The sequence below is a fragment of the Danio rerio genome, chromosome 17 (genome assembly GCF_049306965.1).
Source record: "Danio rerio strain Tuebingen ecotype United States chromosome 17, GRCz12tu, whole genome shotgun sequence".
Taxonomy (NCBI): Eukaryota; Metazoa; Chordata; class Actinopteri; order Cypriniformes; family Danionidae; genus Danio; species Danio rerio.
This window is the reverse complement of record NC_133192.1, coordinates 8,872,501-8,886,678: the sequence shown is the minus strand read 5'-3', so window position 1 is coordinate 8,886,678 and position 14,178 is coordinate 8,872,501. Positions and strand designations below refer to the sequence as shown.

The 14,178-nt window shown below is 34.3% G+C and overlaps 1 protein-coding gene across 1 annotated transcript; it reads left to right on the top strand.

The window, feature by feature from the left end:
* The first annotated feature begins 8,428 nt into the window (after positions 1-8,428).
* On the top strand, positions 8,429-13,830 carry stx11a (syntaxin 11a). Its single transcript, NM_212910.1, is given in 2 exon segments — positions 8,429-8,508; positions 12,557-13,830. A coding segment is annotated over 1 exon segment (885 nt). The 5' UTR covers positions 8,429-8,508; positions 12,557-12,561; the 3' UTR covers positions 13,447-13,830.
* Positions 13,831-14,178: the final 348 nt, after the last annotated feature.

The window sequence follows — 14,178 nt, the reverse complement described above, 5'->3', positions numbered from 1 at the left end:
ATTTCATTTATACAACAAAATTGTTTTTTTATAGTTGCAAAGTAGACATTTAAATATTAAAAAGGCATCTTTAATCAAGTGAGTTTTAATTGTGTCAGCCATTGACTGTCAGGATGAGGTTACAGCTGTGATGGTGAGTGAGACAGTCGCCCCATCTGACGCCACAATTCATAGATATTGCGGTAAAGTTCGTTGAATATTTGCACATTTAGACTTTCTCCTTAATATCATAAATAAAAAAAAGCATTATTTGCAAATTGTAGATTGTAAAATATTAGCAGCCAATGACTAAAGTACAGCATTGTTCACAGTCAGTTAAATAGAGTTAATGTTGTTTTGAAGTCATATTTGCATCCAGACTGAATGTTAGCGTAATAAACAATATAGAGATTGTCTTAAGTTGTCACTTTTCAAAAATGAATGAATGTGCGAATATGAAACCAACTTTACCTCAATCCCACAGATATGGTGTGGGGAAACTGCACTCATCACCATCCAGACAGAGAGCAGCGATAAGCTGAACACACGGACCCTAATACATTATATTAAAGTTACTTTAAATGAGAATATTTTTATTTTATTATAGTGCAATAGTCATTTTTTAATTTATTGAGTTATAACTATTGTTAAGGGATAGTTCACCTTAAAAATAAAACCTTTGAGATTCTTCTTCTGTTAAACATGAAACATGATATTTGGAAAAAAGCCGAATAAATGTACCATTGACTTTTAGTATGAAAACCAAAAACTATGGAAGTCAATAGTTTAAAACAACTAAAAGGGGTAGGTAAATGACAAAAATTTATATTTTTTTTTGGTAAACTATAACTTTAAGACAGACATTTGGCTGCATTTTAGCTGACAATTTTCCGTCTATGCCACAAACTGAGTTCATTTTTAATTATATTTGGTAGTGAACAACATGCACAAAATGAAATGCATTTCATTTTTACAAAAAAATTTAGGTAAATTGTTTTTTATTCACACATTAGTTCATTTAATGGCCGTTATATTGTTTACCAAGTTACACAGTATAACAATATCGTTCTATTTAATTCACTGTGAACAACGTTGTACTTGGATTGTCATTGTTGTTATGAACTCCCTATTTAAAATTTGTAAATATAATTTTTTTGAAATGATACTAAGGATAGTCCAACTTTGTAAATATAAAACCCAACTTTATCTCAATTTATTTCTCATTGCAAAGTAAATATTTAATAAATTAAACTGCATTTTTTTTTATTAAATCAAAGTTTTAAATGTTTGACAGCCACTGACTGTCAGGATTTAACACGTTTGGTTTTCTTAAAATGTTGCAAAATGTTGAAATAGGAAATAAAACTGGAAAAATAAATGCAGTTTCCAGTATTTTTCAAAATAACTTGTGCTAAACAAACAAAAAAACGACAATGTTTTTCGAGAATTGTCAATCTATGTGTTAAAATAATAATAATGATTAAAAAACAACTATTTAACGCTTTACACGAGTAACTTAAAATAATCCACCGTAAAGTATCAAACTGAACCCGCTAACTTCGAATGGCTTTTTCATTTCCACACCTTGCTGTATAAATGTATTCAAGGACAATTTAATCCATGTACTAAGCTTATCACAAGGGTAAAGTTTGCTTAATAGTACATTCGGATACACGCTAAAAGCAATTTAATATCGTTATTCACCTTTTAGTTTGAATTTATCTGAGGTTTATGTAGGTAACCTTAGACTAATGAAACATTTGTTTGAAACTCTTAATAGGCCTACTTATTTTTGCAGTTTTATAGTGGAAATCACCAACTTTAGGTTTTTAGTGCTTCGTTTGTTAGTTGGAAGGGCACACTTAATATCTTTGGAGAACAATTTACGTTTTTTTTCAATATTACTGTGAGGAGATACGGAGAGGACAGATGAGCTTACCTACCCGATGTCGACTGGCAAAAGGCTGACCCGCATTCGCTGTGGGGATTTTATACCTGGCTGTTCAATCAGACGATGCCACCTCACGGGGGAGGGCGGGAACAAATAATTTTATTTTGAATTAGTTTTATTAATCGGTTTTATCACCAGTGGTTGACCTTGATATATTTATCAACGCCAGAAATAAAGTTTGTTATTTACTTTAATTAGTTTAGTAATATTTTCTTTGCATGAAATATAAATTCCCGCATGTGTTCCTCCCCTATGTTGAGTGAACTAGTAGTATGTCCGTTCGGTTCTGTTCTGTTCTGTTCTGTTCACGTCAGGTCAAAATGCACGATTGTAATATATTTAGTACTTATTATAGACTGTAAAAAATGTATTTAGGTACTTCTACAATCAGGTGTAAAGCGGTTGAGGATTTTTTCTATTATTATCATTTATTCATTTTTTGTAATTAGGTGTCAAAACGGATTTTTGTAACAAGCCTATATTTACATACACTAGCCTAGCTTACTTACACGCCTATATAAAGTATGTACTCTACTAAAGCATAATAAATAGCATAAGCCATTTGCAGAGATTTTGAAAACAAGTTAAGTTCAAATATCTAAATGTTTCTCTGAAAACCGGCCAGTTATTCATTTGAAATAATTTTGGGCTCCATTGACATCACTTTGCCTATTTGACTTTGTACAACGCAATCTTCCCATTTAATTTAATAAAAAGCCATGGCATACATATACTTTAAAATAAATGTATTATGGAACACCAAGGCCGAAATATCTGAATCAACACCTCAAGTATATTTTGGCCTGGTAGATATTGTGGAGCAAACAGTGCACTGTGATGGTAACTGCTGTAGCTCAGTTAATATTGTGGCGTTAGCTGTATACCTATTGCCATTAATGCATATGTAAAGTCTATGGAGAAACAAAAAATAATAATAAAAATAAAACAGAGGGGGCAACACGGTGGCTCAGTGGTTAGCACGGTCGCCTCACAGCAGGAAAGTCACTGGTTCGAGTCCCGGCTAGACCAGTTGACATTTCTGTGTGGAGTCTGCATGTTCTCGCTGTGTTCGTGTGGGCTTTCAGCTGCTCCGGTTTCCTCCACACTCCAAAGACATGGGCTATAGGTGAATTGTTAAAACTAAATTGACCGTAGTGTATTTGTGTGAATGTGATAGTCTATGGGTATTTCCCAGTTCTGGGTTGCAGCTGGAAGGGCATCCGCTGTGTAAAAAACAAATGCTGGATAAGTTGGCGCTTCATTTTGCTGTGGCGACCCCTGATGAATAAAGGGACTAAGCCAAAGGAAAATGAAATGCAAAAATACACATACAGAGTAGAGGAACCTTTGGTAAAGAGGAAACCCAAACTCTTCTGGTTAACCTAGATTTAAAAGCCACAGGAAACAGAAGTAAACAGTAATGCTCAAACAACATTTCACCAAAATATTAAGTCCCAAATTCCAAAAAGAGCAACCAACTTTGACCTAGTACAAACCATAGACTGTAGGTACAAACATTTCAGTATTAGTTTTTTTGTCACGAGGACAAGATTCTGATCATCTTTTTTAAAGCTCTACTGCCATCATGTGGTGTGTGCACAGAACAAAATACAGTGCTCAGCATATATAAGTACACCCCTCACAAATCTATCTTTTAAACTCATATTTTAATAGGAACTAGGAAGCAATACAGTATTATATTTATGCACTTTAGATTAGTCAGTGGCTGAAGCCAAATCTGGAGCTAATCAAAGAAAATACCTTACGATAACGGTCCAAAGACTAGTACACCAATATTTATATGTTATAGAAAATATGAAATACAAATTCAAAAAAGAGCAAAAATCAAGAGAAGCAAAAAAAAATTGCTGAAATTTTGTAGTTTTTAAGTGTTTTGCAATATTTTGCTTTAATTATCTTTCAGTTTCTAAACATGTTTGAAGACTAAAATATTATATTTATAAATTATATATTATATTTATTTATTTAATAAATATATCTGTTTAATAAATCTGTTTTGTTTAATGCACCAAAATACATCGCCAATATTCACTGAGAAATGGATCAAAATATTCATTTTCAAAACGGGCTGTACTCCATCATGCTGAGCACCGTATAATCTGAAATGTGCTCATATTACTGAGGGGAAAAAATAAAATAAATAACAATACACACTTTTATTTGAAGTATTTTATCCTACATGAATGCACACAACCTTTGCTTCTGTTGCTTAACTAGGCCATCGGGTTGTGCAAAAACCTTGCTGTGACCATGCTGTGTCACTTCTGCTTTTATATTTTCCACATGACACTGACTCAAATGCAGGAAAAAGTAGTGTCAGACTACAAGTAAATAACTCAATACAGTTAGAACGCCACACTTTGCTTTTAAGCATGAGCACGTTTTATTTGTTACTTTTTTTTTTTTGGAATATTTATTCAAATAAGTTTTTTGCATTTACAATTTAAAGCATTACATTACCCCTACCCTACCACAACCACAGCTTTGAAAGAAAAGAAAAAGGAAAATGAAAAAACAAAAATAAAATAATGAAGGATTCTGATTTCTGCTTTCCAATCCGTCTCATCATGGACCAACGTTTATCCTTTTCATCATCCTGTTTCTCAGTATTTAACTGTGAATTGATTTTAATTAATGAATAAGTTAACACATTGCTTAATATAAGAATGTTCAGTGCATTTGCCTGTCTCTTTATACCTATTTTCAGGAGCCAGCAAACTAGGTCAGAGGTCATGGAGACCTTGAGTGGAACTGAGGCCTGAGGACTGGAAGCAACTGTTTCTGTTGTTATTTCTACGACTTAATACTGTCTAAAATGTCTAAAGTGATTTTGCTATTTTTACGGTTAAATCTTTTAAAGTGATTCTACTTTTTATTCAAGAGACTTTGTGTAGTAAGAATATAACTGCCTGAATGTAGATTATACCAGTTTTTACCCAGTTTCGATAAAGACGGCTGACGGTACACTCAGCCTTGGATAAGAAACAGATTATACTTTATGTGTGTGTGTTCTATTTGATTGTTGATCCGTTTCACAGGTCTGGAGCCAGCTCTAATCAGTCTAAAGGATGTCTGACGTTTATGTTTAGATATTGTTCAGAATTGTACGCACAAACCCCACATGGAAATGTTCCTAGTTTATCTGTGTTTTAAACAATCAGGTTAGAACACCTGTATGTATGACACAGTTAATGACGTTATGTGAGAGTATAATTGTTATTGATTGGTGATTGTAAGCAGAGCGGAATAGGAACTCATTGCGAGTGTTGAAGCTGGCTTCTGTTGATGTAACTGCAAACTATCTTCAGTAAACTTGATTTATTTATTAAAATCTCTGACTCCGGCTCTTCTTCATCTACCAGACTGGTCATTCTTTGGGTCAAACTGTAACCAATCCCTACAATAAAAAAACATAAAAATAAAATATATATCATTTCTGAGTTGACTGAGAAAACAGTGTACCATATTTGTTTGGTCCATATGTTGTCATGTAACATAAGAGGCTTGGCAAGATCCAAAAGAAGGAATAAACAAAAGAGGAGCAACCTAATTCAAATAAATAAATAAATAAATAAATAAATAAATAAATAAATAAATAAATAAATATTAATAATAATAATAATAATAGTTATATTTATTGTCATATATTTATTTATATAGCTATTTAATCATTAAAGAAACAACAACAACAACATACACAAAAAAAATCAGCCATCAGTCTTTAATTTTTATATTAAAATGCACTTAAATTTATAAATGACTATAAAAAACATTATAATAGACTGTTGCACATTTGTGTTGTCAGTATGCTCATGTTTATATATGCCTATAGTTGTATGCGCAATTTTTGTATATTTACAGTATGACCACTTTGAAAAATGGAGGTCGTGACTCACTGACATTGTTATTTTAGTCGTAACAGGCTGAAAAATTTGGGAACCCCTGACCTATACCACGTCTTTTAGAGAGGCTCTGCTAAGTGGCTCTGCTTGTATTTTAAACCTCTGTCCTTTAAATTAAAAGTGTGTGTGTGTGTGTGTGTGCGTGCGTGTGTGTGTGCGCGAGTGTGTGTTTGATAAAGTTATGATTTAACCAGGCCTATAGATTCTCTCTAAAAGGACAATCAATACACAAGTTAGGCTCCAGCTCTGCAGAACTGATAAATGAATAGTCTTTGACCATTGCCTTGGTGTGAACCAAAGTGATTTGTGCACTAAAGCTAGCCATAGGATTGAATGTGCAAATTAAAAACCACAACTGCTAAATTAACATTAATGTTAAAAATACATTAAAATGTTCCTAAATAATTTATTTATAATAATATTTTTAAGCGTCACAGTGTAAGTAGCGCTCGCCTCACAGCAAGAAGGTCACTGGTTCGAGTCTCGACAGGGTCAGTTGGCATTCCTGTATAAAGTTTGCATGTTCTCCCCGTGTTGGCATGGGTTTTCTCCAGTTGCTCTGGTTTCCCCCACAGTCCAAAGACGTGGTATAGGTCAGGGGTTCCCAAACTTTTCAGTCTGTGACCACAAAAATAACAATGTCAGTGAGTCGTCACCCCCATTTTTCGAAGTGGCCATACTGTAAATATACAAAAATTGCGCATACAACTATAGGCATATAAAAACATGAGCATATTGACAACACAAAAATTTTGATAGTCATTAATTAATTTAATTGCAATTTAATACAAAAAAATGTAAGGCTGATGGCTGATTTTTATTTGTATGTTGTTGTTGTTTCTTTAACGCAACTAGCTATCTTCTATGGGTATCTTCTGTGAATAATTTATGGTATATAATATTTATTTGAGTTTTGGAAATCATCAAGCGATCCCTAGTCATTGTCCTACGACCCGCTAGGGGGTCCCGACCCCACTTTGAGAACCACTGGTGAATTGGGTAAGCTAATTATCTGTAGTGTTTGTGTGTGAATAAGTGTGTATGCCTATTTCCCAGCATTTAATATCAGAGGCTAGATATGATTAATGTGATTAATATGATTATGCAGTATTAACATATATTCCAGCATATTATAATAAGGATTATATATAATCATCATGACAGCATGTTTTTAGTTCATAGTAACTTATCTAGGTTAATCAAGATCTTACTTAATTTTATTAGTTATGCAAGCTGTTTTAGGTCTGTTCAACATAATATAAGTTCAATGGACTCATAAGATTAATTTGATTCAGCCTAAAAATAAAAAACAACCAGGATTAAAAAAAAAAAAAAAAATATATATATATATATATATATATATATATATATATATATATATATATATATATATATATATATATATATATATATATATGTGTGTGTGTGTGTGTGTGTGTGTGTGTGTATAGACCATTTTGAGGGATGTAAACAAAATCGGTAGTCCTAATGTATTTCCTGTTTTACATTTTTAATTTCTATAGCTTCCGAGAATGCAAAAAGAGCCACATATTGATAAATAAAGTTATGATAGCTGTTTTACCATTAAGTTATGATTGAATTGCCTCTTGTTACAGTTATGAAATAGTGGATGACTGAATGAAATGGTCTGTATTCTAAGTTACTGATGTACATTTATAAATACATATGCTATCTGGATTCAATCATATATTACATTTGTTTGCAGCTGGAAGGGCATCCGCTGGGTAAAACATATGCTGGATAAGTTGGTAGTTCATTCCGCTGTGGTGACCCCTGATTGATAGAGAGACTAAGCCGAAAAGAAAATTGATTGAATATTACATTTGTGTGGAACGTCATCCTGCACTTTTAATGATAAAAATAAGTATTGAATAAATTAATGATAAAAATAAGTATTGAATAAGTTGTTTTCTTTCTTTCTTTTTGTTTATTTACATATTTTATCTATATTATACATATAACAATACAAGATCAATGAAAATATAGTATTTATTAGATTTTTTTAAAGTTGTATTAGCTAAGGGAACATGAGAATACATGACACACATATGGGACATGGCAATTCAGCTACTTACACTGAAATGAAAGTAATTACTTTAAATTCTGAGCACTTGCTATTGTATCCTGTTGTGGAGAAGGGATAATCCTAGACAAGCTTTAAGGAATTTCATTTTAAATATTCCGTACCATATAATAGGCTACATTGGGGACAAAAATGCCACTGATTAGTATGAATGATCCGTTTTATTTACATATTTTATGCAAAAATGTGAATATCATATTGTAAGATTTAATGTACATTGACTGGAAATGTTCAGCAAATATAATAACAAAACGTTTGAGAACTTTAACCCTTATAAATATGAACTTTTTTTAACCACAAGTGATACCACAGGTGCAAGGTGTAAACTGTACTCTACTATGGTAAATGACTCCGAGTGAACTCCTTATAATTAGACTTGAGTAAACACGGGTACTTTCGTGCTTTGACTTGTCGGAAACTCCCACAAGTCAGTCATTCAAGTGCAACGTTATTTCCTGCAGCGATGTGTGTGACATGAGGTGATGCGCATAGGGAAACGATAAAAGCTCACGTTTATAGCGTTTGCATTGAAAGGAGGGACATGAAATAAGGTAAAGTGACGTTTTATAAATCTTTTCAACTGATTTCAGTACGATTTACATAAAAAAAAGTTCGTCGCAAAGTTGTTAGCGGAACCTCAAGTCTCTCGTTTAATTTGAATTAAACAAGGAACTTGCAAAATACAGCATGTATGCAGTGTGATTATGCTTCTATTGTATTAAAATGTGGTTTTAATGACATCCTTTTAGTGATTTAGCCTACTGGGATTATTTGAGGAAGTTAAAATGAGGATGCTAACGTTAGTTATTAAGAGACTGAACCATCAGTGTTTACAAAAGTAAAATGGTGTCCTGTCAGTGTTGTTTTTCATGACTGAATTTTCTTGTGAGACATAATAATGTACCTTGACGTATTTATTTGGTGTCCACTGTTGACTTTACATCCGGGAATAGCCTGAATGGATGGTCTCATAAAAGACTATTGTTCTTTTGACCTGTTTATCTATTGCTTGATGTTTGCATGTTCACGGTAAAACAATTACAAGTTCAGTCTAGGATTTAAGATTTAAGTACGTAATCCCTTATTTGCTCATATTGCCTCATAGTGTTCTCTATAGGGAAGTCCCCACCCTTTTAATGTTCTATGTTGGTGGTGGGGATCATTTCTGGTGGGAAATATGCAGCATCATAGCTGTCATTGCGGTGACTAACAACTAGATTTGGTATTAGACATTTGTTCTTGGCTTTATGGTAAAAGGTTGTTGCTTTATTAAAACTATTTATAAGAAGCTAGAGGTACACTTTTAGGTTGTGTTCACCCTTGACAGGTTTGCTGGGATTTAAATAAACACTGGTGTGATTGCTCTGTTGGTGCTGTAAGTGTAAACACTGCTATTTGAATCACACTATTCAACAAGAAGTGGACCAAGACTACTGAAATGATGAATTTTGATCACGTCCAGATGAACCACGGTGCTGTTAAATTAAAATATGAGTTTAAAACATACCAAAGGCATTCAGACAAACTTAAACCTAGACATGATTTGAAGAATGAGAGAAGCCATACATGTTTATTCTCATCACAGGAACACAATACATTTATGCAACTTGTAAAAAAAAAAAAAAAAACATCAATATGCATTTGAAAAAATGAAATAATGTCTGGCCAGTAGATCTTAATTTGTGTGCAAGAGGAATATTATTAATACAATATTAATAGAGTTATTATAGACATGCTATGAGTCATAAATGCACAGCACATAGCATTTATTTTGGATGTTTGGAAAGTTTAGTCACAAAGTATGTCAGAAAATGTTTGTTTTTATTTTATATCTTGCAATTATGTCTTATAAATTACAATGTGAACACCTATTTGTATATTATGAAAAGTATTTTTATTAAGGATGCACTAATTGTCGGCTGCTGATATTTATATTTTAAGCTATTGCAATAATAAGGGAAAAGGCATCGATGCTTTATTAATTTGGATATCTTTTTCGGTAATTCAATGTTTTCTCAGCACAAAATTGTTAAATACTTGCAAAGAACTAAATATAATCTGTAAAAAAATATTAGAATGTGTACTAAATGCCAGATGTGCATTGGGATATCAGCTGGTGTGCACCATGTGCATACACTGGGAAAAAATTATTAGTTATTTTTGGGTAAAACGTCTTTGACATTAAAAGAAATCAACCACACTTTAGTGAGTCAAGTATTTGTTTGGAGCAGCAAGATTTATATATTCCTTACAACAAAAGCACTGGCTTTATTAGTTAACTTTATTAAATACATGTGTTCTATTATATGTAAAATGAAAGTTGCTGTTGTTAAAGTCCATGTGAAATCAAAATTTACAATGTTTATTTTGCTAGCTCACATAGTTATGCTTAAGGTGAATAATTAATCCACGCTAGGTAATCCTCTAAAAAACAAAGTGTTTTGGTTATCTTCAAATAAATTCTGACCGTTTGCTTCTGCATTTGAAGTGGAATTTCTTTCGTTGATGTCAAAGTGAGGGCTTTCATAACAACTGCATATTAATGTCCTTAACCACACCCTGCTTACGGTTAGTTTAATGTAAGAGAATGATTTACTTAATATTTAATTTCACTTGGAAGTACATCAACATGGTCAAATTCAAGTCTTAGGGCTCTGTTTTAATGATCTAAACACAAAGTCTAAAGTGCATGTCTCAAAAGCATTAAGGGCATGTCCGAATACACTTTTGATATTTTAAGGATGGAAAAATACAGTCTGCGCCCTGGCGCCTGGTCTGAAGGGTTGTGCTTATTCTCTTAATGAGTTATAGGTGTGCTTTTAGCAGAACATGCATTTAACCAATCAGAGTTTCATCTGCCATTCCCGTTAAGAGTCAGTTGTGTCAAGCCATGGCGCATTTGATATTTACATGCCGAACTTTGTGTTGAAGGGGAAAAACTTAACACCTCACTAGCAAGAAAATGGTTAAACAGACCATCTGCAGCGCGAGGATAAAGAACGAGCCTTCTTCATTATGCCTCTTTACTTACTTTTTACTTTTGTTTTACCCTTCACTCCTTTATTTCGTGGAATAAGGAAACAGTGTTGTGTGCACTTTACTGAAGACATCTATTAGCCTACATAATTAATTCAGCTTGTTAAGTGGAAAGATTTGTTTCAAAACTATTTATGAATTCAGTTCTAATTTCCAGCAAATTATTAAATGAACAATAATAATGAAGTGTGGTCAAACACGCATCCTATTCTTATGCCCCATATGGTGATGCAAATGTCTCTAAAACCCAACAGGTGGACAAATCTAAACCTTTTTTTTTTATTAAATCAAATATAAACATGTATATAATTAATAATACTACTAATAATAACATTATACAAATGCAAACTGTCATGAATTAACTGAAAAAAAAGCCCTGGGGTGAAGAAGGCATGGAGGCAGTGATTTTAATAGTTATGTAGAAAAATAATAATAATATATATATATTTTTTTTACATTTTAAAACTTTTTAAAACATTTTAAAACTTAAAAAGGATATTTGTGTATTGCTCTACATCCTGAGTGTATTAAGCAATGTGTAAGCATTTGGACCTGCATAGGCACTTAACTTGCGCGCTTTGCGCTGGACTTTTATTTGGTCAACAGCGTGGTCTTTTTCAGTTTCTCAAAATAGCAACGCACCAACAATGCGCCTTAACACACCTCCTTTTTAGACCAGCACACGCATGAATCCATAAGGTTATGCAAATTGATTTGCTATTTAAACAACGTGGTGCAAAACGTGAAAATTAGAGTTGCGCTGGTCTGAAAATAGAAACAAATCACGCCTATACACGTCTTGTGTCTTATTGCGCCGGGTGTATGATAGGGCCTATAGCGAATTCTGAATGTCAAAAATCACCTTTGTAGATTGTCAACAAGATCAACTTGTCTTTTTTTTTTTTTATCTTAAATCTTAAAATGTTGTATAATTGAATGTGAAATCCATCCAATCCATGTTTATTATAATTAATTTCATTCATTAAATCATTTTCTTTTCGGCTTAGTCCCTTTATTAATCTGGGGTCGCCACAGCAGTATGAACCGCCATCTTATTCAGCTCTTTTTTTCATGCAGCGAAAACCCACGCGAACGCAGGGAGAACATGCAAACTCCACACAGAAACGTCAACTGACCTAGCCGAGGCTCAAACCAGCGATCTTCTTGCTGTGAGGCGACAGCACTACCTACTGCGCCCCTGCGTCGCCCCGTATAATTAATTTAATGGAGAAAAAAGATACTAGATAGTACTGCATGTAATTGACCAATATCAGAGTCAGAACTTGAACATTTGTGTTGTTAAAATTAGCATCGGCAAAAACAACAGCAAAAAATAAATAAATTCTATCATTGCAACATACATTTTTTATTATATAGTTATTTTTTAAAGTCTGCACTAAAAGAACCAAACTTCAAGTGTGAACATCCCCTTAAGTTTTCATTATGAACAACAGTGCATTGTATATGGTGCAATAAAGGTCTCATACATGTGTTTGTAGAGGCAAATCTCGCAGGCCATAACAACCTCATCATTTACTCTCTGTTTTAATCTTTATTTCCTAGGAAAGATGCGAGACAGGCTGGTTGAACTGGAAGGTATCGCCACCAAAATCATCAAAGAAGAAGAAGACCAAGCAGACAGTGGAGATGACGTGGACAATGATGAATTTGAGCAGCACGCGGTGGTGTTCGAGGGCGAGGACATCATGGAGGACGCCTTCAAGGAAGCCCAATCCATCCAGAAAGAAATCGCCCAGCTCCGAATGGAGGTGAAGAGGCTGGGTAAGCAGAACACGCGCTTTCTCACCTCCGTCAGACGTATTAGCAGCATCAAGCGCGACTCGAATACCATTGCACGCGGCATCAAAACCAAAGGGGAGAGCCTGTATGCACGGATACAGAAGCTGGATGGTCTTTGCAAAGAGTTGGAGGAGAAACAAGGAGCTCATTCGGCTTTGGTGCGCATGATACGCGGCCAGTTTGTCTCCATAACTGGTGCTTTTCACGAGGCTATGAATGAGTACAATGCAGCAGAAATGGCTCAGAGAGACAACTGCATGACACGCATCCAAAGGCAAGCGGAGATCGTGGGCAAAGAAGTGACTGAGGATCAAATCGAAGAAATGATTGAGACCGGCAAGTGGAACGTTTTCTCTGACGACTTGCTCACGGACGGGCGAACGGCTCGCTCAGCGCTCACTGAGATCGAGAATCGCCACAAGGAGCTTTTGGAGTTGGAGAGTCGCATACGGGACATCCGCGAGTTGTTTTTCCAACTGGCTTTACTGGTGGAGGAACAAGGGCCCATGGTGGACAACATTGAGGCCAATGTATACGCCACCCAAGACTACGTGGCCAAAGCTACAACTCAGATAAAGAAGGCTGTCAAATACAAGAAGAAAAACCCCTGTCGGCAGATCTTCTGCTGCTGTTTTCCGTGTTGCAATAAATAACCTTTGTGCATTTCGCATAGCAGACAAACAGCTGTCTTGCATGCTAGCGTTAACCATGTCATGTGATTTACTCTCAAGACACCAACCAATGCCCGTTGCCTGCGCTTTATGGCTGTCATTGTGAAAAACCACAGGAACTGCGATGCAAATGAGGTGAAGTGATCATGCATTTTCACTGCTGCTCTTCTGTGGGTGTTACAGGACATCTAGATGATGTGTTGGAAGATATTAAAAAGGAAACCACAAGTGTTTTTTACGCCCATGTACAGTACACATGCAAAACATTACAAAGAAACATGTTTTAATGGGGAGTCCACTGCTTTGTTTTAAGGGGCATTTGGGTTTGTGTACATTTGTATTAATTTAATAAATATTTTTATCTTTCAAACCTTTTTCTTTTAATGTTTGTTTCGTCAGCGTATTGCTCTGGGGTTCATCATAAGAACATTTAGGCAATACAGTGTATTGCAACATTGTAGGTTTCCCAAGCATGAGAGGCACTTCTGCAATATCACTTGCAAAAGGTGTTGTGCAAAAGTACATTGTGGTTTCGAAGTAAAGGTTGAAAACCTCCTTTATTTGAACAATTTACCGAGAACAATCTCCAAGCAACTTTTTACATCGTTGTATTTACATATAAGTTTATTTATTAACTAATTTGGAGAGGATCACGTGCTTATGATTGCTTGCAGCCTATTATCCAATTCATGATTCACCAATCAGACGATTCCT